The sequence below is a fragment of the Pelodiscus sinensis genome, chromosome 5 (genome assembly GCF_049634645.1).
Source record: "Pelodiscus sinensis isolate JC-2024 chromosome 5, ASM4963464v1, whole genome shotgun sequence".
Lineage (NCBI taxonomy): Eukaryota > Metazoa > Chordata > Testudines > Trionychidae > Pelodiscus > Pelodiscus sinensis.
Genome location: NC_134715.1, coordinates 16769823 through 16795241, shown reverse-complemented (window position 1 = coordinate 16795241; position 25419 = coordinate 16769823). Strand labels below are relative to the sequence as shown.

The following is a 25419-nucleotide window of genomic DNA, read 5'->3' as shown; positions in this document are numbered from 1 at the left end:
TGTGCTAAACACTGAACACACACAGTTAGAGACAGTCCCTGTCCCTAGGAGCTAATATCCAAATTCAGGCAAGTATTTAAGCATGTCTTTGTATCCCACAGATTTCAAAACGATAAAGCATATACTTAAATGCTGCATGAATTAGAGGTGTTTTCCTGAACTGGGGCTTTAAAAGACAGGACAAAAAACGTACCATCATCCCAGTTTGAAGATAAGAAACTGAGACAAATTCCTGATTACATTACAGTTTATGAGAGATTTCCGATTGACTTCAACAGAATTTACATTAGGCCTCACTTTTTATTTAGAGGGGTCACAATTTATTTGTGGCTAAATCAGGAATTATATCTAGATCTCCCCAGTACCAGCACAGAATCATAGCCACAATCCCATCCCTTCTCCAACCTTCTTGACTCCCAAAAAAGGATAGGGAAATAGAATTATTTAATCTTAATTGACAATTTAAATTGCAGATGAAAGAGAATCCTTAGGGTTTCAGGAAAGGCTTAATTCTCTTTTGAAGAATTTTTATTTTCACCAGACAAGCAATCAGGACTTTAGCAAAGATTTTCATAGCTGAATGGTTTAATGTGATATTCATAAAGCAGCAAGGAAAATAATTAGATCAGATGTTAAATGAGAATGGGAATAGGTGAAATGAGTAAAAATTAAATGTTTGTATTGCCCAAATAGGCTGCTAAAAGACTTTGGTTTTGAGCAATTACACAGCCTGTACTGGAGTGACTGTTGTCAGTAGTCAGATAAGTTCAACATAAATAGAATTTTTCATTCTAATAGAGGAGAATGCAACGTGGAGTGATACAAATTAGAAGAGAGAACAACCAAACAATCAGCAATGCCATTCATTTCATACTTTCAGCAAATGGATATTGTGACCCGCCATACTTTATGAAAACTGGCTTGTGGATATGAATGTTCATAACTCGAAGATGCTTTATGCAAAATAAGTCATATGATCTTAATTTTACAGTTACAATCCGAATATATCCTATTTTTGAACATGCATCATTCTTGTATGTGAAGTTAGAAATATGAAGTGTGGATATGTTTATACTTCTAAAAGTGCTAATGGGAGCCATTACTTGCACCCCAGTACAGGCAGTCCCCGAGTTACGCGGATCCGACTTATGTCGGATCCGTACTTACGAACGGGGCTTTTCTCGCCCCAGAGGACGCGGGCGGCGGGACTGCCCAGACGCGCCGAGGACCCGCCGCCCGCGTCCTCCGGGGCGAGAAAAGATGCTCCGCATCTCCCTAGTCTGCTGGCCCCCCCTCCCCCACGCAGCAGACCAGGGAGACGCGGAGCAAAGCAGTGGAGGACGCGGGCAACGGGACCGCCCAGACGCACCGCTGTCCTGCCGCCCGGGTCCTCCGCGGCTTTGCTCCGCGTCTCCCTGGTCTGCAGAGGACCCGGAGGACCCGGGCGTGACCGCGGCGCGTCTCGGTGCCGCCGCCCGCATCTCCATGGTCTGCTGGGGGGGGGCACAGCTAGTGCGCCCTCCCCCACACCCAGCAGACCAGGCTTTTCTCGCAGACACCTGTGGTAGAGCAGCTGGGGCGCTGCCGGTTGGTCCCACAGCGCCGCTCCTCGGCACTACTGGACCAACCCGGCAGCACCCCAGCTGCTCTGCCCCAGGAGTCCTGATTCAGCCGCTGCTGGTCAGTTTCAGCAGAGGCTGAATCAGGACGCCTGGGGCAGAGCAGCTGGGGTGCTGCTGGGTTGGTCCAGTAGCGCCGAGGAGCGACGCTACTGGACCAACCGATCAGCACCCCAGCTGCTCTGCCCCAGGGGTCCCCAAGTCAGCCGCTGCTGAAACTGACCAGCGGCTGACTACAGGAAGCCCGAGGCAGAGTTGCTCTGCCCCGGGCTTCCTGGAATCTGCCGCTGATCAGTTTCAGCAGCGGCTGACTTGGGGACTCCTGGGGTAGAGCACCTGGGGTGCTGCCCGGTTGGTCCCCACAGCGCCGCACCTACCCGGCAGCGCCCCAGCTGCTCTGTCCCAGGCGTCCAGATTCAGCTAAGTGTTGAAACTGATCAGTGGCTGATTCCAGGAAGCCCGGGGCAGAGAAACTCTGCCTCAGGCTTCCTGTAGTCAGCCGCTGGTCAGTTTCAGCAGCGGCTGAATCTGGACGCCAGTTCCAACTTAAGTACAAATTCGACTTAAGTACAAACCTACAATCCCTATCTTGTAGGTAACCCGGGGACTGCCTGTACTTAATGAATCAGTACTCAAACTAATGATTTGTGAATGACCGCATTTGTTCTGGAAGCCCAAACTGTGGTTGATCCTAGAAAGATATGTGACCATGTCACCTGTTGTTGGAATCCATCCTGAACCCAGTAGTTTTCCATAGGAATGGGGAGTGTGGAACAAAGTATTTCCACCTTTGGGAAAAGTCTATTTAAACAATGGGAAGCCATTTGTTTTTTATCTTCATCTAGCCTTTAAAATGGCCTAGCACACCTAAGAGGATACAAAGAACTTTGAAGAAGCTATAGACCCAAGTCAGAGTAAAAGATCATTTCTGACTTGAAGCTTTTATCTAAAATAAGAATAGCTGTTTACGGTAAGAATTTGCTCATAACAAGTTTCTTCATAACTTGTTTCTTCATATGGTATGCCCACATCTTAAATACTGTGTACAGATGTGGTCTCCTCACCTCAAAAAAGATATTTTGGCCTTGGAAAGGGTTCAGAAAAGGGCAACTAAAATGATTAGGGGTTTGGAACGGGTCCCATATGAGGAGAGGTTAAAGCGACTGGGCCTTTTCAGTTTAGAAAAGAGGAGACTGAGGGGGGATATGATAGAGGTATATCAAATCATGAGTGGTGTGGAGAGGGCCGATAAAGAAAAGTTATTTATTAGTTCCCTAAATAGAAGAACTAGAGGACACCAAATGAAATTAATGGGTAGCAGGTTTAAAACTAATAAAAGAAAGTTCTTCTTCACACAGCGTGTAGTCAACCTGTGGAACTCCTTGCCAGAGGAGGCTGTGAAGGCTAGGACTATAATAGAGTTTAAAGAGAAGCTAGATAATTTCATGGAGGTTAGGTCCATAAAAGGCTATTAGCCAGGGGATAAAATGGTGTCCTTGGCCTCTGTTTGTCAGAGGCTGGAGAGGGATGGCAGGAGACAAATCGCTTGATCATTGTCTTCGGTCCACCCTTTCTGGGGCACCTGGTGCTGGCCACTCTCGGTAGACTGGATACGGGGCTAGATGGACCTTTGGTCTGACCCAGTACGGCCATTCTTATGTTCTAACTTATTTTGATCTGTTTTCGCTTGCAACCCCTTAAATCCTATATTTTGTACTTAATAAAAACACATAGTTTATTATTTAATTCAGTGTGAATAATTGTTACCGTAGGGGAAGGAGCAGCTTCTATGCATCTCTTTTTCAATGATAAAGTTGAGTAAGATGGATATATTTGGGGTTTTGGTCCCTTTGGGGGTTGGTTTCCTGCATACTGAGCCCTTAGAACTGAGTCTTCCCAGAGCTGAACTGCTTGGCTATGTCTACACTGGCACCCTTTTCCAGAAATGCTTAAAACGGAACAGTTTTCTATTATAAGTATTTCCGAAAAAAGCGCGTCTACATTGGCAGGATGCTTTTCCGGAAAAGCACTTTTTCCGGAAAAGCGTCCGTGGCCAATGTAGACGCGCTTTTCCGGAAAAAAGCCCTGATCGTCATTTTCACGATCAGGGCTTTTTTGCAGAAAAGACTACTGTGCTGTCTACACTGGCCCTTTTCCGGAACAGTTTTTCCGGAAAAGGACTTTTGTCCGAACAGGAGCAGCATAGTTTTTCCGGAAAAACACTGACAATTTTACAGTAGACCGTCATTGCTTTTCCGGAAAGGCAAGCGGCCAGTGTAGACAGCTGGCAAGTTATTCTGGAAAAGCAGCTGCTTTTCCAGAATAAGTGGCCCAGTGTAGACACAGCCCTTCAGTGTCTGCATTGCCCAACTCTGTGCCTTGTCTGGGGGAAGCTAGAGGATCTGGCTCAGCAGGATAGGATTGTGGGGAGCCCCAGATAGCAGGAAGGTGGGTGTCAGTGGCATGATCAGAACAACATGGGACAACCCTAAGGGGACTTCTGTAATTCACCCTTTCATCGGGATATGTCTGTACAGGAATAAAAAACCCAAGGCCTATTGGCTGCTGGCCTTTTTCAGTTGACCTGGAAGCACAGGGCTAAAAATCACTGTGTAGACAGAAAGGCTTAGGCTAGAATCCAAACAACTATACTGCAATGTTATAGCTCTGCAGTCTGAGCCCAGGTCAGCTGACACAGGCTAGCTGGCATGTGTTAGAGTGGTGTAGACATACCCTTAGGGACAATGCAATCCTTATTGAAGTTAAAATTGGGACACACGCAGGCTACGTCTAGACTACATCCCTCTGTCAGCAGAGGGATGTAAATAAAGCACTTAGAAAGTGCAAATGAAGCTGGGATTTAAATATCCCGTGCTTCATTTGCATAATCACGTAATGGCGCTCTTTTGAAAAAGCACTATTTCGAAATAGAAACCGCAGTCTAATCAGTTCTTTTGAACTGGGGTGCTTTTTCGAAAGATCCTGTTAACCTCAAAAAATGAGTGCTCCAATTTCGAAAGAACCGCATCTAAACTGCGGTTTCAATTTAGAAATAGCACTTTTTCGAAAGAGCGCCATTACATGATTATGCAAATGAAGCGTGGGATATTTAAATACCGGCTTCATTTGCACTTTTGAAGTGCTTCATTTACATCCCTTTGCCGACAGAGGGATGTAGTCTAGATGTAGCCCCAGTAATGATATCCCACTTGCAATTTCCAAATCTATAAGCTACTCCACTCTTGTGAAATATTGGGATTCGGGGATTTAATTTGAGCCCAACTCTTCTAATAATCTTCTAAAAGGAAATCACACAGAGAAGTGCAACTTTCTTGCCCACCTGTTCCATGTGAAAAATGTCAGCAAACATTGCAGTGTAATAATTGTATTTTTTAAATAAAGTCATCATTCTATGTTCTTATTGTAATTTTAGAGAGGTCATAGTACCAGGGAGATTTTAAATTAGAACTAAATTAATCCTTAGAAGGAAAAATTGGCAGTGAAGGGGGCAGGTTTTCTGAAACTTTGAAAAATCAGGCTATTTTATTTAAGAGTCTAAAAGGCTTTAGAAGTCTAGCTCCAGGCACCTATGCTAAAAAATGTTGGCCTTCACCTCTTTCCTGCATTTCCATTCCAAAGTCTCTGAGGATTGCTATCTTACAGCATCTGGAAGAAAACTATTTAAGTGTAGTTACTTCAAAGGCATGCTGAAGAAGAGAAACATTTTTAAAATACCCAAATTTTGACTAAAATTGAAGTTATCTAAAAATAAAGTGGTGTTCTTTTTTAGATGTACATACTGAGTTGATTAAAAAGCTAATGAAAATACAACAGGCCATTTTGAAGATTTTTAATGTTGCCCATTGTCATCAGATTTAAGTACCTCAATTAATGTGAGGTCCCAGCAGAATGTATGCTATGATTAATCAAATATACTGTATATGCACATCGCCTTTCCCCACCTCTACAGATCAACTTAAAGGACAGATGACTCAATAGCTAAGCTACTAACTTAGCAATTGAGGGAGCCAGGTTGAAGGCCCTACTCTTCTGCAGACTACACCATGCAAAATGGAGTTAACACCTTTCAACCTCAGATAGGGGAGGATGAGGATAAAGAAAGACTACAAGATGCACTACAATACAATAGCGCTAGGAGACAAAGTACTCAAGAGATACACTGTGAGTTTCTTGACTGAAGACAAAGTTCAGGATATGTAGCGTTGTTCATATGCAACCATGACTTGGAGACTGCATTCGGATGATGTTTCAAAAGTGGCTACATTATGCTCTTTCACCATAATCCAAATCTCAGATCTAACAAACTTGCTGGGCACAGACTAATTAAGGTAAACAATGCAATCCATGCTAAATGAGAACCTTTTTCAGCCTGATAATATCTAATGTTTTAGGGGGAGATTCAAGTATTTAAAAATTCTTTTTTTAAATCTAAAAAGTATCTTATGCTTTTATTTTAAAAAATAAATCCCCGGATGATGATGTTTCTAAGAGTAAAAATTAAGATACAAACCCTAAGAAGTAAACTCAGGGACAAGCCACTTTTGATATGTCATTCTAAAAACCATGATTTCATAAGTTTTCCCACACCAGAAATGGCGTGGGAAAAGCAATGAAAACACAAATAGCATCTAAATGAGAGCAAAGGGCGCTCTGGCAAGTTACACATAAAATACATTTTTCATTTCAACAAACAACACATTTTTAGTAAATAAGATATATGAATATCACTAAGAGTGAACAAAATTAATCCATATTTTTCAGGAAAAAAAAAACAAATCAAAACACAGAAACAGTGTCTTAAAAGAGAGTTATTTTGACCCAAGGCAATCACATATATAGGTTTGAAAGAAACTTGCTACACGATATACAAGAAAATGTCACTACAGAATGTCTTAAATCTGACATGACTTGTGCATAAATACCACTTTAGCTTCCGCGCGTTTCTATGGTGGAGTACTCAAAGATAAATCGCACTGGATATTCATCTTGTTCAGCGCAGAAAAGTGTAGATATGTAAAATAACCACTTTTATAAGTGATAGAAATGTAGCCGTGTTAGTCTGGGGTAGTTGAAGCAAAATGCAGGACAATGTAGCACTTTAAAGACTAACAAGATGGTTTATTAGATGATGAGCTTTCGTGGGCCAGACCCACTTCCTCAGATCAAATAGTGGAAGAAAGTAGTCACAACCATATATACCAAAGGATACAATTTAAAAAAAATGAACAAATATGAAAAGGACAAATCACATTGCAGAACAGAAGGAGGATGCGGGGGGGGTGGGAAGGGGGAGGAAGGAAGGTAAGTGTCTGTGAATTGCTGATATTAAAGGTAGGGAGAGTGGGATGTTTGTGAGTTAATGGTATTACAGGTGATAATTGGGGAAACTGTCTTGATAATGGGTGAGAAAGTTCAAAGACTTGTTAAGTCCTTGTTGGTAAGTGTCGAATTTTAACATGAATGACAGTTCAGAGGATTCCCTTTCAAGTGCAGATGTAAAAGGTCTTTGTAGCAGAATGCAGGTGGCTAAGTCATTTAGAGAGTGTCCTTTCTGGTTAAAGTGGCAAGAAACTGTTTTCTCTTTGTGATCTTGTCTAATATCTGTTTTGTGGGCATTAATCCTTTGGCGAAGTGTCTGAGATGTTTGTCCAATGTACATAGCAGACGGACACTTTCGGCACATGATAGCGTAGATTATATTTCTGGATGCGCAGGAATATGTGTTCTTGATCTTATAACTCACTTGGTTAGGTCCAATAATGGTATCAGCAGAATGAATATGTGGACAAAGCTGGCAACGGGGTTTGTTGCAAGGGAAGGTACCAGGGTTGGTATTAGTGTGGTATGTCCTGTGGTGGTTGGTAAGAATCATCTTGAGGTTAGGTGGTTGTCTATAGGAGACTATGGGTCTGTCTCCCAGAGCCTCTTTGAGTATGGTATCCTGTTCCAATATAGGCTGTAGTTTCTTGATAATGTGTTGGACAGGTTTAAGTTGGGGGTTGTAGGTGATGACAAGTGGTGTTCTATTGTTGGTTTTCTTGGGTCTGTCTTGAAGTAGATGGTTTCTAGGTATTCGTCTGGCTCTTTCAATTTGCTTTTTTGTTTCTCTGGGTGGGTAGTTGAGATTTATAAATGCTTGGTAGAGATCCTGAAGCTTCTGGTCTCTGTCAGTGGGGTTAGAGCAGATGCGGTTGTATCGAAGGGCTTGGCTATAGACGATGGATCGTGTGGTGTGTTCTGGATGGGAGCTGGATGCATGTAGGTAACTGTATGAGTCAGTGGGTTTTCTGTAGAGAGTGGTGTCTAATTTTCCATTGTTGATTTGTACGGTGGTGTCCAGGAAGTGGATCTCTCGTGTAGAATGGTCCAGGCTGAGGTTGATGGTGGGGTGTAGGTTGTTGAAATCTCTGTGGAATATCTCCAGTGTTTCTTGGCCATGTGTCCAGATCATAAAGATGTCATCGATGTACCGTAGGTAGAGGAGGGGTGAAAGGGGACGGGAGTTGAGGAAACGTTGTTCTAGGCAGCACATTTATAAGGGCTGCCATCAGTGTTCCCTCTAAGCTGTGGGGATCCACAACTTCACAGGTGATTAATCAGCCCCTCTCAGTCAGAGGCTCTGGGCTGGGCGGGGCTGATTAATCACCTGTGAAAATGTGCTGCTGTGAAGCTTAGAGAGAGCACTGGCTGCTATCATACACTGAACTGTTAAAACCTCTGGGTTAGACTCTATATTATGCATAGCCCTGAGTATGGGGAGATGTATAAACTGCAACATTTGGTGCATAGCCCCAGAAATCACCATTCCTCAGATGCATCGTCTCTGTTTAACTTTGCTGGGGGGACAAGTACAGGTTGAAGCTCTTTAGACTGGAACTCCCTGGTCCAGCAACATCTGTAGCCCAGCAGAAGCACAGACGTCCCTGGACCAGAGAGTCCCGGTGGAGGGCAAGCAGTCGAGTCTGGCTGGTTTCAGGGACAGCCAGTGGCTGGAAGTCCCTCTATAGGAGTTTGGCTGGGCCGGTGGCAAGGCGACAGCCACATCAACGGTCTCCAGAATGGATGGCAGGACAGTGGGCTGCTGGTAGGGCAGCAGTTTGGTGGTGGGGCTGGGAACCTGGTATGACAGAGGCTGCCGTCAGGGCCGGGAGCCCATCCGGGCCAGCATGGCCAGCAGTAGGTGGAGGGGAGAAGCTGGCAGGGAGGTGGGTGGCAGGGGAGCCAGCAGCCCTGCTGTGGCCGCAAACTCAGCTAGACTGGTGGTACAGGGCAAAGGGAGCTGGCCAAGGCTGGACTGGGGGGCACCCAGAAATGGTCTCCTCTGATTTGACTAAATCCCAAGGGTACTGAACCAGGGAGGGCCAACCTGTAGTTTGCAGTTGGCCTTCACCAACAGGAAGTTATAAAATGCCTATTGTGGCTCAGTTGGTGCATTTACCAGGCAGAACCACATCTCCTTATGTTCCCTGGCCTTCCCAACCAACCTGTTCCAGGGGGAGGAAGTGAGTGCTCTCCCTTAGAATCCAAGGCCCAGGCAATTCATCTGGGGCTCTAAGGGGGAGGGAGGGATCTTATTCCCTCTTGCATGGACATATAGTTCAAATCACAATACAAGTCTCAAAGTAAGTTTTGTTCCTGTGAACACAGGAGGAGATTTTCAAGGATGTACAGATGAGCTAAATACTTGCAACAGGAATCAGGGTCATAGTCCCCATTGTGTCATTGAAAGAAAATCTCCCCTAGAAAAAGACGTGCTCTTTCACCATCCCTATAAACCTCATTCTACGAGGAAGAAGAGTTGTATTGAAAGAACAGGTTTTTCCGAAATTTGGCACTGTGTAGACGCACCAAATATTGGAAAAGCCTCTTTTGACAGAAAAGCGGAAAAAAATACGCAAATTGCTAATTGCAATTTGCGTTTCTTTTTCTGACTTACCATTGTAGTCTATACATAGCCAGAAATTCAGCTTGTTTTGTCATAATACTTCTGGCCCCAAGAGTTACTTCTAGTCCCTTTTCTTTCAGATCCATAACTGAAAAACAACTACCCTAAACCTAAAGGATTTTAACATCTGAGTAATGATTTAGCAGCAGAATCCTGCTTTCTTAAAGAGGATCTCACAATCAGCTGTCCTGTCACCAGCCCATCTTTAAATAAAGTTAAATATGCATTTTAAAGATATAGATGAAGATATCTGAAGAGTGAAAATCTCTAATAAGCAGCCAACAGAGTTCAAACAACCTACATTATAAACATGACAACTTGTAGCACTGCAGACAGCAACAGAATATAAACACACTGTAATATTTGATCGAAATGTACTTGCTACTGTCTGGCTATTCATCTGCAAGCATTTGCTCTGTTTTGCATACATGAAAGAGAAATGGGTAGTTGGGTTCCTTAAGACTCTTTTCTTTGATGGTTCTTTCTTTTTTAAGGAGAAGAACTTGAATAGACATTCCCGATATAACCCAAGATGATAGAAACAAAATAAATTTAAAAGAAAAATTCAGGTGTACAAACTCTTCTTGCTTTTCTAGATGAAATAACTTAAATCTCCGTTTTTCAGCATTGTTAAGCATGCAGTAAAATAATGCAGTTACAACAGAAAATGCTTATATCAAGCACCCACAGGCTGGCTGTATCTTTTAAAAGAAACTTTCCATGTGATGAATGAATGACCCTGAAATAGTACATCTATAAGGACCATCAGAGAGTTTCTGCTAAACTTAATCTCTGAAGTTGTGGGCTGCTGCTTTTGGAAGCTCAAATTTCAGCTGGAGTGTGGATTAGATTTTGTGAGCTTTTTTATTTCATTACAAAGCATAGGTTTGCTATATTTTTCTGACTAAACAATTCACATGCTTTTCCAAAGAGGCATCCTATACAGAAAACAGTGTTCATTGTCTGATGAAAAATTAAACCTTGCAATTGATGATCCTTTTATTGAGGCTGTTACAATTGAATGCTGAAATGCTTTGTATATGCTACACAGCTGTGGTAAACATTATTTGTCAGTGTAAGCATAAAGATTTACATGAATATATTTGTATTACTATATCCAGTGATAAGCTTTAGTGGAGTAACCTAGTGGTCATTAGAAGCATTTCATTATTAATTCCCCATTATATTCAGCTGCTGTTTTTAAAACTCTTATCAGTTTCTGTGCATGCCAGGTGAAAGAGTGTCATTCTTAAGATAATTAATTTTCTTTCATGCTTCTTTTCTAGGGAAGATGAGGTATCATCTCCTCATAGTAGATTTCTGTATACAAATAAATGTAAACTTGTCCAAAATATCTGTCAGCAATAAATGGAAAAGAAGCACATACAACTCCACTTTAGCTCTGGAGTTTGCTTTTTCATCTGTGAATAGAAATGTAAAAGCTGGTTAAATTCATCAAGCTCTATTGTACTGTTATTGTATTTCTCTCTTGAACTGCAATGTTTTAAAGTATTTAGCGCAATGCCAAAATACATTTGCCTACAACTTGGTTATGTATCTTATGTTTACACTTCTCAGGCATACTTCACATAAGAAAAGTTGTACAAGATTAGTCCAGTATCCTGTATTCTGACAGGACAATGCCAGGTCACCAGAAGGAATGAACAAACCAGATATCAAGTGATCCAGCCCCTGTTGCCCATTCCCAGGCCTTAGGAAACAGAGGCTAAGGAAACCATCTCTGACCATCCTGGCTAACACCTATTGATGGACCTATCCTCCATTAATTTAACTAGTTCTTTTCTGAATCCCGTTATAGCCTTGGCCTTCACAACTAGGGATGCTAAATTTAGTCTGATCAACTAATCAACTAGTTGATGGATTTTCCATCAACTAGTCACCTAGTCAATAAGTGGAGGGGTTATCTCCCCCCCTACACCAGCCGCATACCAGTCTTAAATGTAAAAAATCAGCTGTCTCAGCTGGTACTGGGTTCGCCCCCTCTCCCTGCTGTGCTTCTGATTTTTAAATGTATTAAGACCCAGCTTCTACCTGGTCCCCGCTACTCCCCTGCCTCCCCTGCCCTTGCTGAGATGGTGTTGGGGGGAACTGGCTGATAGAGGCAATTACCGGGGGAGGGGGAGGGGAGCGATTAGTCGAGGGACTAATTGCTTACATCCCTGTTTAGATCATCCTCTATAAGTATACATTGACAGTTTTTCTTCTCCATATGGGTAACAGAAATAAACCTCATGATGTATTTGAAAAGAGCTCTGGCTGCAATATTTTCCCTTTAATACATTTTCAACTGATCCTGATCATGAATTGATAGTCTCAGAGGGGTAGCCGTGTTAGCCTGTAACTTTAAAAAATGAGTAGTAATGTAGTACCTTAGGGTATGTCTACACTACCACCCTAGTTCGAACTAGGGTGGTAGTGTAGACATACCCTTAGAGACTAACAAATATGTATAGTATCATGAGCTTTCTTCCTCCCATGCCCACGGAAGCTCATGAGACTAAGGTGCTACAGGACTACGCGTTTTTTTAATGAATTGATAGTTACCCAGCTGGTGTAATCAAGGTTTTATAGATTCACTCTTGCTACTTCCATGAAGTAGTAAGGATATAGTAATCATTATCTGTGTTGGACTCCCTGGGATTACAAGTAACACTTTGCCTGGGAGAACCAAATGAAGACTATATTCTGTATTCATCCCATAACAAGAAAACCCTATGGCTACGACTACACTGGCCCCTTTTCCGGAAGGGGCATGTTAATTTCAGAGATCGTAATAGGGAAATCCGCGGGGGACTTAAATATCCCCCACAGCATTTAAATAAAAATGTCCGCCGCTTTTTTCCGGCTTTTAGAAAAGCCGGAAAAGAGCGTCTACACTGGCCCCGATCCTCTGGAAAAAAGCGGCGGACATTTTTATTTAAATGCCGCGGGGGATATTTAAATCCCCCGCGGATTTCCCTATTACGATCTCTGAAATTAACATGCCCCTTCCGGAAAAGGGGCCAATGTAGACGAGCCCTATGAGTAAAAGTTTTTGACCCAGCCTTGTGACCTCTAAGATTTTACAGAGGAAAGTGAAAACACCACTGTAAGTCAGGCCAGTATCTCATGTGTAAAATACCACCAGAACCCCCAAAATAGCACTTACACTCATCTTAGCATCTGTAGAGTGGTGTCCATGTATCCTCTACTGGAAAGCTCCTTTCTGTTTGTAACAGCCCATAGATCTTCATCTTTGTCAGGGTCCAGCACTCAAAACAGAGACTACGTAACAGACTACAAGGATGACTAGAACAGGCTATGGAGACATACCGTATGTCAGGGTCTGTGTGTTTTGTTAAAGGCAGAAGGGGACACAGATTTCTCTTCACTTCATTGTAATTGATCATGTGTTTGTCTCTCTTTGTATAAAATTTATGTGAACACACATAAAACATTAAATCCAACATCCAGAAATTACTGAGGAGGGACATTCTTTATAGCCTAAAAACATGAAACAGAAGCTAAATTTTCAAAAATACCTAGTGATTTCAGATACTTAAAGTAAAAGGAAATGATTTTTAGAAAGTGTTGAACATAGGTCCTGTTAAAAATTGAGGCGTTTCCAAATGGGCATCGAAATACTGAGATATCTAAAATTTCTAGCCCATCTGTAATAAGCAGTGTCTAATCTAGAAAACAAGTAATTAAAACGAACTCTCTGTTTAGAAAACACATGATAAGGTACAGGTACTACATTTTAAGTAATAATTCATGCTGCCAAAACAAAGATTTTAAAATATCTAATATTATTTATTGTAACTCTAATATCATCCCTATACAAGAGGGCTCACTGATATCTGGCCAAAAATATCAATAGAAAGTTAATAATTTACTAATTAATATTATTGTGTAGTGTATGTATGGAAGACACTCAAAATTTCAAATATATTGGAAATTATGCTACAAAAGTATGTCTACAATGCAGGGCTAAAGTTCTTCCTCCCCCTCATGTCAGACAAAGAAATGTGGTTCTGCTCTCTGGAAGCCATCATTAAGAGATAATAGGTATGCAAGTTACACAAAGGGTAAACTTAAAAAACAACAAATAGCACTTTTTAAAGACTAACAAAACATGTAGATGGTATCATGAGTTTTTGTGGGCACAGCCCACTTCTTCAGATGACCAGGAGGTAAAGGTAAACAGGAGCATCAAGACAATAGGGATGAGATAACCACCTGCATCACAGCAGGGGGTGGAGACAGAAGACACAGATTAATCTGCATTTTAACAAACCCCATTGGGGTAGAAACCAACACGAAACTTCCTTCAACAGAAGAAACCATGTTGTTTTTCCTCACACATTGAATCAAGTTTATTGGGGGTGAGGAAACCTTCAAAAGAATCCATTTTAAAGGTTTTTGGATTATAAAAGAGAGGCAAAGAACCCCTCTCCCTACATGCCTCGTTATCATTCACCCAACTTTGACAAAAGCTCTTTGGACTTTGTGCGAGATCCTGCCATTTTGCTAGAAAATCATGTGTTGAGAATCTCTCCTTGATCAAAAGCAGCAGCTTGTTTAATTAAGTATTAGCCCCTAGACAGTGTTTTTTGCATTTATTTGCTTGTACTATTTCTAACTCTGTCTTTTGTAACTGAAATTACTTCAAGTCCTATCTTCTTTTGTTAAAAAACTGTTTTACTTTTAATCTAAACCAACCCAGGGCTGTGTTTAAATGAATGCTAAATATTTAAAGGAACAAGCAAATCTCAATATCTCTTGAATGTTAGAGGACTCGACATTGTAGAACACACTAGTTTGGGAAAACTCTGGACTGGGAGATGTTGCAGACACCTTGTCAGGCGGAACCTAATATGCTGGAGACCAGAGAGTAGAAGTGATGTAAAAAGCAGGCTGCTAGAGTAAGAATTGCTAAGTCAGAGCTGCATAAGTCAGAGATACTCATGTGCCCCCCTGGGGTTCCATGTGTGGCTCACAGGATTTTTTCTTTACCATTGCCTATGCACAGGGTTGCCTGAAGCTGCTGTTTTTTGTCTGCGTATTCCCCCCCCCCCACACAAGTATTACTAAAGTGACACACACTTAAAGCAAGGGCACGTGAAGAAAAGTGCATTCTTATTGCATACAACATTGTGAGAGCCATGCGTTCCCTCTGCATCCAATGGAAGTGCTGCTACGGTTCCTTCGGCACACCCAGCAAATTCTAGGTTCCCAAGCACAGTTAACAAAACTGTGCCGGGAAACCATCTTGGTTACACCAATCTTGTGTCCCACAACTGAGATGATGGCTGTCCACTCACTAGCCTCGGTTGTCCCTCACTGAGATATCTCCTCTGTCATCAACCATCACACCAACATGGCTACAGCAATGTATCTCAACAATGAGATTTCTGCTATCCTCCTCTAACCACTCCATTGTCTCCTGCTTTCTGATCTTTATTGTCCCCATTCTCAAGTCCTTACTCCCGTTTCTCATCATCTCGCTCTCCCCAGTTTCCTTCTTTCCCTCCTCTCCAGTACAAGCAAGCTACATTCTTTCAAATATAAACACAAAATCACTGAAAAAACCTCTTCTTTATGAGTGTCATTACCATGAAAAGTAAATATTTTTTCTCCTGAGCTATTTTCCACATTAGGCTACTGTTAAAAAAAACTGCAAGATTATCTTTTTGTAATGGACAGGGAGGTTTAAGAAAGGGGGATTTTTTTATACCAGCCTTTTAATTGAAAAACGGCAAATTTCCTAAAAAATGTTCACCTTTAGAATTATGTTATCCCTTAAAGGTGGTCATTCTACAATGATCTGAGAGACAGAAAACAAAGTGGCAGAGGCAACATATTTTGTTGTTTTATATTATAGACACACGCTATATGAAAAACATGTAGTCAGAAACATATTTCTCCACATTACTCCTTTAGTGTAAATAACATGTTTAAATGAAAGTAAATAAAATGCTTTTCCAACACATCTTAATTATGACAACTCAACTTGATGCCTCTTTGTACTATACCACTTACTTTCTGCTTACCCATTTCTTTCTAATGTATCAATCAAAAAACTCTCTCTGCAATGCTGAATCAGTCCATAAAAATGTATTCACAAATAGAGGTCCCCATTCTGGCATTCTGTATAATCTTGATAGTCAAATGTTAAAAGCTATTTTAATTGTTGAGATTCTAGAGTCAAGAGTGCTACTTCTATCCTAATTCTAAAGAAATACTGCTCCCCATACTCTACCACAATTTTGATTTAGTATCAGAATTAAAAATCCTTTCAACAGAGTCTCCCACATTGGTTGCCAGCAAGCAAACACATTATGTATTCTCAATCCTTCCCGAATGTTCCACTTTATTGAATAATATGAACTCAAGGTCTCTTGCCCGCTTCTAAAATTTCTAATTATATATAGGCAATATTATAAGGAATGTCCATTAGCATAAAGATTATTTTTGGCAAGACAAGACACATTTTAAGGATTGAAAATGATACATTTTGTCACCAACCTAGCTCCATCTTTAGAACTTATGAAATCAGTATCCCATTCAAAGAGTTTAACTTTTACTATATTTTGTGTCAATTTTATCCTTAGCTAATTTTATGCTGCTGGGATGTCACTGAAAGTTGAAATCTGCCATCAAATATAAATGTCAGTAGAAACAAAGATAAGATGATTCCCATTTGTCTGTAGCTTCAGCAAATGGTACATCATTCCCTGAAACTTACTGAGCTCTGTGGTGTGCTTCTCTACTTTTAGGTATGTCTAGACTAGATGCCTGTGCCGACAGAGGCATGTAAAATAGGCTACCCGTCATAGTCAATGAAGCGGGAATTTAAATATCCCCGGCTTCATTAAAATAAAAATGGCCGCTGTGCTGTGCCGGCTCAGCTGATCGTCGGCACAATGTGCGAGTCAAGACGCGGATAGGTTGACAGGGGAAGCCTTTGTTGACCGCTCCTATAAACCTGTCCCATTCCCCGCACCTCTACTTCCAGCACCTATAACTGCAAGAGAGAACACACTATTCATAGAATCATAGAACTGGAAGAGACCTCAGAAGGTCATCAAGTCCAGCCCCCTGCTCTAGGCAAGACCAATTCCAACTAAATCAACCTGGCCAGGGCTTTGTCAAGCTGAGACTTAAACACCTCTAGGGATGGAGACTCCACTACTTCCCTTGGTAACCCATTCCAGTGCTTCACCACCCTTCTAGTGAAATAGTTTTTCCTAATATCCAACCTGGACCTTTCCCACCACAACTTGAGACCATTGCTCCTTGTTCTACCATCTGTCACTACTGAGAACAGCCTCTCTCCATCCTCTTTGGAACCTACCTTCAGGAAGCTGAAGGCTGCTATCAAATCCCCCCTCACTCTTCGCTTCTGCAGACTAAACAGACCCAAGTCCCTCAGCCTCTCCTCATAAGTCATATGCTCCAGCCCCCTAATCATTCTGGTTGCCCTCCGCTGGACCCTCTCCAGTGCGTCCACATCCTTTTTGTAGTGGGCGGCCCAGAACTGGACACAATACTCCAGATGAGGCCTCACGAAAGCCGAATAAAGGGGAATAATGACATCTCTGGATCTGCTGGCAATGCTCCTCTTAATGCAACCTAATATGCCATTAGCCTTCTTGGCTACAAGGGCACACTGTTGACTCATATCTAGCTTCTCATCCACTGTAACCCCCAGGTTCTTTTCTGCAGAACTACTACTTAACCAGTTGGTCCCCAGCTTGTAACTATGCTTGGGATTCTTCTGTCCCAAGTGCAGGACTCTACACTTGTCCTTGTTGAACCTCATCAGATTTCTTGTGGCCCAATCCTCCAATTTGTCTAAGTCATTCTGGACCCTGTCTCTGCCCTTACGCGTATCTACCTCTCCCCCCAGCTTAGTGTCATCTGCAAACTTGCTGAGGGTGCAATCCATCCCCTCATCCAGATCATTAATAAAGATATTGAACAAAACCGGTCCTAGAACCGAACCTCGGGGCACTCCACTAGAAACCGACCGCCATCCTCACATCAAGCCATTGATCACTACCCACTGGGCCCGGCCTTCTAGCCATCTTTCTATCCATCTTACCGTCCATTTATCCAATCCACATTCCCTTAACTTGCTGGCAAGAATATTGTGGGAGACCATATCAAAAGCTTTGCTAAAGTCAAGGTATATCACATCCACTGACTTCCCCATGTCCACCGAGCCAGTTACCTCATCATAGAAGCTAATCAGATTGGTCAGGCACAACTTGCCCTTTGTGAATCCATGCTGACTATTCCTAATCACTTTCCTCTCATCCACTATTGACCAAACTGAACCACAATTCCATAATGTTTATGGTTAGGCCAAAGGTGAAGTGGAAAACTAATGTTAGTAAAGCTACACTTATATAAAATGGTAATGTTGGAATGACAGCTTTACCAGATGAGAAATGGGATTGTATACAGGGCTGGGAAACTGGCTCTCTCAAACAGAATTATTGCAAAAATATGGAAATTACTGTATTTCTGTAACTACAAGTTTGACAGGATAAGGTGTGTTCTGCAATATAGCTAGTAATGACCAAATAATATATTCTTTTCACAATGTTTTATATCTATGCTATGTTCGATAGGTATGAATTGTATTCAAGACAAGCTTTTTCCAGAATGTTATTTGCTCATGCTATCCTGTTTCACCAATGGGAAATGTGAAGTGATATAATTTCAGTGCTAGAAGACGACGCGTACCAGAAAGACAAGATAAGACAAATGATCTTTTTGATATTTAACCAATAACAAGACAGGTAGTTCATATGGTTCTAAGCTTAGCTGACTTCTGAAATGCTATGTTCATATGATACTGATAAGAAACTGGGTAATATAAGGAGTCTTCTATGCATTGTAAAGATGAAGGGTATAAAAGAGGTAGTTTTTATAATCAGGCTTTGGGCTACACAAACTGGAAATGTATGGACTTCTCTGCATTATACAGATTTATCTTTGAGTAATAAACGTACTGAGACTGGGCTATCTGAGGGCTTAGTAAAAGAACTGATCCTTAACAAGAGTGTCTGCGCAAAGATATGCAGACCTATGTGTGACATTACAAGTCCATATATAAATTCAACAATATAGTTCTCACTGTCACTGTACCTTTTCTACATGTGACTAATGCTAATAATTCCCTAATCTGAAAATAGTATCAGTATGTTGAACTGAATTGCATGTAATTCACACTTGTTTTGTTAAACAAAGTGGGCTACATCTACACTGGCCCCTTCTCCGGAAGAGGCATGCTAATTTCAAACTTTGGAATAGGGAAATCCGCGGGGGATTTAAATATCCCCCGCGGGATTTAAATAAACATGTCCGCCGCTTTTTTTCCAGCTTGGGGAAAAGCCGGAAAAAAGCGTCTAGATTGGCGCGATCCTTCGGAATAAAGCCCTTTTCCAGAGGATCTCTTATTCCTACTTTCAGGTACCTCTGGAGATCCTCTGGAAAAGGGCTTTATTCTGGAGGATCGTGCCAGTCTAGACGCTTTTTTCCGGCTTTTCCCCAAGCCGGAAAAAAGCGGCGGACATGTTTATTTAAATCCCGCGGGGGATATTTAAATCCCCCGCGGATTTCCCTATTCCAAAGTTTGAAATTAGCATGCCTCTTCCGGAGAAGGGGCCAGTGTAGACGTAGCCAGTGGAGTATGGAGTTGCTGGATCACGTTAAAATACCAGAAAAGATATTCTGGGTCTCCTAAGAGAGGCGTCAGGCAGCTGGATATCCATCTGGATGTAGCTTGTTTCCAGAATTTAAAACTCTTACACTGTAGTGAGAAATGACAGCCAAATTCTAAAGCTTTATTAACAAAATTCTGTCATTTCATCACAAAAAAACCCAAATAAATCAATCAGAATAGGCATTGTTTTTTGCATGACATGTTTTCTGTATCACAGAAATAGACAACATGTATGTTCTCTTTGCTCATGCAAACATCACAATATGCTAATCTGTGTCCATGTCTTTCAAAGCCAAGCACAGAAGTAGATCTCTACACTTGCTTGACCTATCCACATGTTGGCCTGGATCCAGTGACAGCACAGTCCCTGCTCTCCAGATTCTTCTCTCTGTAAGCAAATACACAGGGATAGAATAGAGGAAGAGAAGTGGGAAGAGTCTTAGTACACTTATTCAGAGAGCCACACCAGCTTTTTATGAGCCTGGAATGTTTCTACAGAATTCTATAGCACATGTATAGTTGTCTACTCATTTTATAGGATGATCCAAATAACCTAAAGAAGAGTTATCATTCTGAATTGCATTCCTAAGTAGATATTCAGAAGAATGTTAAAAGGGTCTTCAGGAGCCCTCTGTCACTTGTTACTTGATTCAACTTCCATTACACTCAACAGGAAGACTTCCATTGACTTTGTCAGACTCTCACAGCACAATATAAAAGGTGAGCTACAAGCCCCACTCTAATAAATATTTTAAACAGATTTCTGCTTAAACCTGAACTTGTCTACATCCTCTAAAATTTGCAAAATTACTTGGACTAACCTGAATTTTTAGATACTTCACAGCAATCATGGGTACAGTTAGTGATCCAAATTTGGAGTCAGACAGAGAGAAACCCATAGGGGGATAAAGATTTTCCTTAGGTTCACAGTTTCTATCAATTTTCTTTTAAACTTTGGGATCAAACCATGGCTCTGATTTTGGTATGAAGATCTCAGTCACTCAAAAGTTACCAAAAAAATGTGTGGGCCCCACCGCCCCTCTAGGATAGCAAAACTGAAAATGATATTGGCAACAAAGTTAAACTCTAAAGTTAGGCACGTGTTGAAAACTCACACACCAAACAGATTAAACTGAGTCTATGCAAACTGAACAGCTTTGTAGTTCAAGGGTATAAGCAGTGGTTATTTAGCCTGACCTATGCTCCAACCTTAGTTGAACTTGAGCCTAGGAAAGAAACATGAAAAAGATCTGAAATCATGTTATTCAGATCTGTGTGTCGGGCTTTGCTGTTTGATTTGGGAAGGAGTACTGTATTCACACTATTTTGAAAACTGAAATAAATTAGATGTCATTGCTTGCTGGAGGGAGAGGTGTGGGAAGAGAGACAAATAAAAGCAGAGGGGGAATGCTAGAAGAGGTGACCTTTCTGAGTTTTCAGAAATTTGAGGGGGTTTTTTATTCACATTTTGGAAGCTGACCACTAGGCAAGCTTAACTCTTTATTGACAATTCTCAGAGTGGCCACCATTTTAGTCTGTAAAAGTATAACTACGAGCAGTCCTGTAGCACCTTAGATTAATATATTTATTATATCGTGAGTTTTTCTAGGTAAAACCAACTTCATCAGGGGGCATTGCTGACAATTGATGGCATACATCATATTAGTGGACGTGCAGATGTGGCTTATATGGTTAGGTCCTGTGATGGTGCCAGCAATGCCCCTCTGCCATCTATATTGGCCAAACCAGACAGTCTCTATACCAAAGGATAAATGGACACAAATCAGACATCAGGAATGGTAACATACATAAACCAGGAGAAGACCATTTTAACCGCACTGGGCATTCAATAAAGGATTTAAAAGTAGCCATCCTTCTACAAAAGAATTTTATCATCTCTTGTAGAAGATACAGAGGGAAACAGCCGAGTTCATTTATGAGTTTAATACTATCACCTTAGAATCACAGAACACTAGAAATGGAAGGGATGTCGAGAGGCCATCGAGTCCAGTCCCTTACCCTCACAGCAGGCCCAAGCACAGTTTAGACCATCCCTGAAAGATGTCTATCTAACCCGCTCTTAAATATCTTCAGAGATGGAGATTCCACAATGCAATTTATTCCAGTGTTTAACCACTCTGGCAGTTACGGAGTTTTTCTTAATGTCCAACCGAAACCTCCCTTGCTGCAGTTTAAGCCCATTGCTTCTTCCCCTATCCTCAGAAGCCAAGGAGAACAATTCTTCTTCCTTCTTGTGATCCCTGTTTGATTCTTGAAAACTGCTAGTATGTCCCATCTCAGTCTTCTCCTTTCCAAACTAAACAAGCCCAATTCTTTCAGTCTTCCTTCATAGGTCATGTTCTTTAGACCTTTAATCACTCTTGTTGATCTTCTCTGGACCTTCTCCAATTTCTCCACATCTTTCTTGCAATCTGGTGCCCAGAACTGGACACAATACTCCAATTCAGGCTTAATCAGCGCAGAGTAGAGAGGAAGAATGACTTCTCATGTCTTTCTCACAACACTCCTGTTAATGCATCCCAGAACCGTGTTTGCTTTTTTTTGCGACAGTGTCACACTGTTTGCTCATATTTAGCTTGTGGTCCACTATGACCCCTACATCCCTTTCTGCAGTACTCATTCCTAGACAGTAGCTTCTCATTCTGTATGGGCACGTCTAGACTACATGGCTCCGTCAACGGAGCCATGTAGATTTGTTTACTCGGCAAAGGGAAATTAAGCGTTGATTTAAATAATCGCCGCTTCATTTAAATTAAAATGGCTGCCGCTCTGTGCCGATCAGCTGTTTGGCGGCACAGTGCTGTAGTCTGGACGCTTCGTGGTCAACATCAAAGGCATTTGTCGACCTCCCCGGTAAACCTCATCCCACGAGGCACATAGGGGAGGTCAACAAATGCCTCTGATGTCGACCATGGAGCGTCCAGACTACAGCGCTGTGCCGCCAAACAGCTGATCGGCACAGAGAGGCAGCCATTTTAATTTAAATGAAACGGCGATTATTTAAATCAACGCTTCATTTCCCTTTGCCTACAACACTAATCTACATGGCTCCGTTGACAGAACCATGTAGTCTAGATGTGCCCTATGTGTGACACAGATTGTTCCTTTCTAAGTGGAGTACAGTAAAACTCCAATGGTCCAACATCTGATGGTCCGGTACCATCAGGAACCCGGAAGTGCTCCGGGCAGCCGGACCATTGGAGCTGCTCTGCCCCCAGCTTCCCCGATTCAGCCGCTGCTAAAACTGACCAGCGGCTGAATCGGGGATGCCTAGGGCAGAGCAGCTGGAGTGCTGCCAGGTTGGTCCCGTGGCGCTGCCCCTCGGGGCTGCAGGACCCAACCCGGCAGCCCCCCAGCTGTCCCCGATTCAGCCGCTGCTGAAACTGACCAGCGGCTGACTTCAGGAAGCCCGAGGCAGAGCTGCTCTGCCTCGGGCTTCTTGGAGTCAGCTGCTGATCAGTTTCAGCAGCAGCTTACTTGGGGACACCTGGGGTAGAGAAGCTGGGGTGCTGCCGGGTTGGTCCAGGAGCGCCGCTCCTCGGTGCTGTGGGACCAACCTGGCAGCCCTCCAGCTGCTCTGCCCCAGGCGTCCTGATTCAGCCGCTGCTGAAACTGACCAGTGGCTGACTCCAGGAAGCCCGGGGCAGAGCAGCTCTGCCTCGGACTTCCTGGAGTCAGCCACTGATCAGTATCAGCAGCGGCTGACTTGAGGACACCAGGGGCAGAGCAGCTGGGGTGCTGCCAGGTTGGTCCAGTAGCGCGGAGGAGCGGCGCTGCGGGACCAACCCGGCACACCCCAGCTGCTCTGTCCCAGGCATCTCCAAGAGAAGCTGGGGTGCTGCCGGGTTGGTCTCGCCGTGCCAAGGGATGGCGCTACCGCACCACTCCAGCTGCTCTGCTGCAGGTGTCCTCGATTCAGCCGCTGCTGAAACTGACCAGCAGCGGCTGAATCAGGGACACCCCGGGTGCGGAGCCAGGCAGCAGCTCAGCTCTGGTCCCAGCCACAGAGCCAGGTGGCTGCAGAGCTCTGCTCCAGCTGCGGAGCTCTGGCTGTGGCGCTTCGCCCCAGCAGCAGCAAGGCTGGCAGCAGAGGGCTGGGGCAGCAGCAGTGGCAGGCAGGAGCCCTAGCCCGGTGGCAGCACAGGCCAGAAGGGGAGGAACACTCCCTGGTTTGGCAAATCCCCTCTTTGGGACCAGTCAGATCCTGAGGGTGCTGGATCAGCAAGGCCCAACCTCTACACATGACACTGGACTGAGGATTTTTCTTTTGAATGTTTACAAAGGAGTTTTTAAACTCTGTATTAAAATAAAAAGGTAATCTGCTTTATCAAAGGATGCAAAGATGGATATCAGACAGCACAGGAATCCTGACAGCATTTGCCTATGCATTTAGTTTGCTGTATTTGACAGTTCTCAAAAGAACAAATTATACCAATTTGCCTTGAAATGATTAATTGGTACATTCAAACCTCCACGAGTCATAATTAACACAGATCACTTTTGTCAAGATGGAGAAAGGACAATGTGGTTGCAGCTGAAATACCAGTAGACATAGTGCTGCTACCCAAAGTGATAGCTTGAATGGCAATTGCAACATGAGTGTTAGGCAGGAGGGGCCATACAAACATAGTTCACCTTCAGCAGCACTTCAGAAAATGGTTTGACATCCAGAGTTAGATTTCAGAAAGTCCAGGCAATATATTAACACTTTATAATAATTACTGAGGTTTTTTAGTATATACTCTTTTTTTTTTTAAGTTCATTACTATTTTCAGGCAATTTGTGCTGTAACTGTTTTGCACTGTATTTGGCCATTAACAAAAACCAAGAAAATCTTTATATTTTAAGTTAAGGATTTTTCTATCACCATGAGCACATCTAGTAAATAAATACCCTTCAGCACCAATAAGGCTCTCCAAATCGAGCTATGCAGTTTGGGTTGCCAGGTGTCCGATATCTGCCCGGACAGTCCAGTATTTGCGGCCTCTGTCCGGTAAAAAAAACACAACAGAAAATGCTGGACAGAAGGCTGCTTTGGACATTCCCCTGACACGCCTGGCGGGGGGAGCAGGGAGCCTTCTTTTTAATGTTCAGTATTTTTGTGAAAGTATGTAGCAGTACTTGTGTGAGCATTTTGCACAAGGCTAAAATTCACCCTCAGTAAACAGCAGAATAAAGAGACTTATAAGCAATGCCTTTTGAATTACACATGTATAGAAGAGTCTCAATGCCAAAGAAGCTATATTTGGAAGCTCTTTCACTGCAACAGAGTATGAACTTGAGGCATCCAGCTCAAAGCCTTTTATACCTATTTTGGAGAGAGAGGAAAAGCTCAGTACCTGGCTTTACAGTCACATATTCATTCTTTTAATCTGCTATAGGACAATTTAAAGAATCATGATAGTTGATAAAGTCAGTTACCTAATGTTATTTAGATACAATTTGTTTTAAAAGTATATGATTCAAACAGCCATAAAGGAATATGGTTTTAATATGCTAGAAACACAGACCCCTTCTTTGTATATTCTGTGATAAAATACTTAGACGTTTTTAAAATTGCAAAAGATGCCTTTGATTCTGATTTAAAAATAAAAATAAAGGATTCTGTCAGAAAAAATGCTTATCCCAGAAAACAATAGGCTTGTACAATAGCTGCCTTAGGTCTCCTCTAAGTGAATAGTGTTATATAGTTAAAGAGCTGTCAGAGCATGCAGAGTGCTACCTGGTTATGTTGCAGATCATAAATCAAGGTGCCAGGTTTACCGCAGTTCAGTTTAATGAAGGCATGCACATTGTACTACAACTGAGTGGCTAATGTTGGATTCATGAGAAAAATGGAAGTTAGACATGCATGACAAAAATTAAATTCGAGATTATTTAATAAATTACACAATATGATCATGACAAGAAGCAGATTATTTGCCACCTAGTATAATGATGGTGCAGTTTATGTTCTGTGGGTTTTTTTGTTTGTTTATTTGAATTAACTGTTGAGAATGATATACACGATGAACAGTAAAATCAGAAAAATACACAGAGCAAAGCAGGACTCCCTAAACTATGAGCCATGTTTTCAT

The 25419-nt window shown here is 42.3% G+C and overlaps 1 protein-coding gene across 10 annotated transcripts in view; it reads right to left on the bottom strand.

Moving 5' to 3' along the window:
* Positions 1–25419, bottom strand: part of CCSER1 (coiled-coil serine rich protein 1) — a 1130035-nt gene that overhangs the window by 605238 nt on the left and 499378 nt on the right. The window contains exon 7 of one of the 10 annotated variants that reach the window (XM_075929605.1): positions 19267–19709. The exons of the other annotated variants lie outside the window; for them this stretch is intronic. Coding sequence (XP_075785720.1) covers positions 19608–19709 — 102 coding nt within the window. The 3' untranslated portion in view covers positions 19267–19607. Of the gene's footprint in view, positions 1–19266; positions 19710–25419 lie in introns of those variants that run through there. 10 annotated transcript variants of the gene reach the window in all.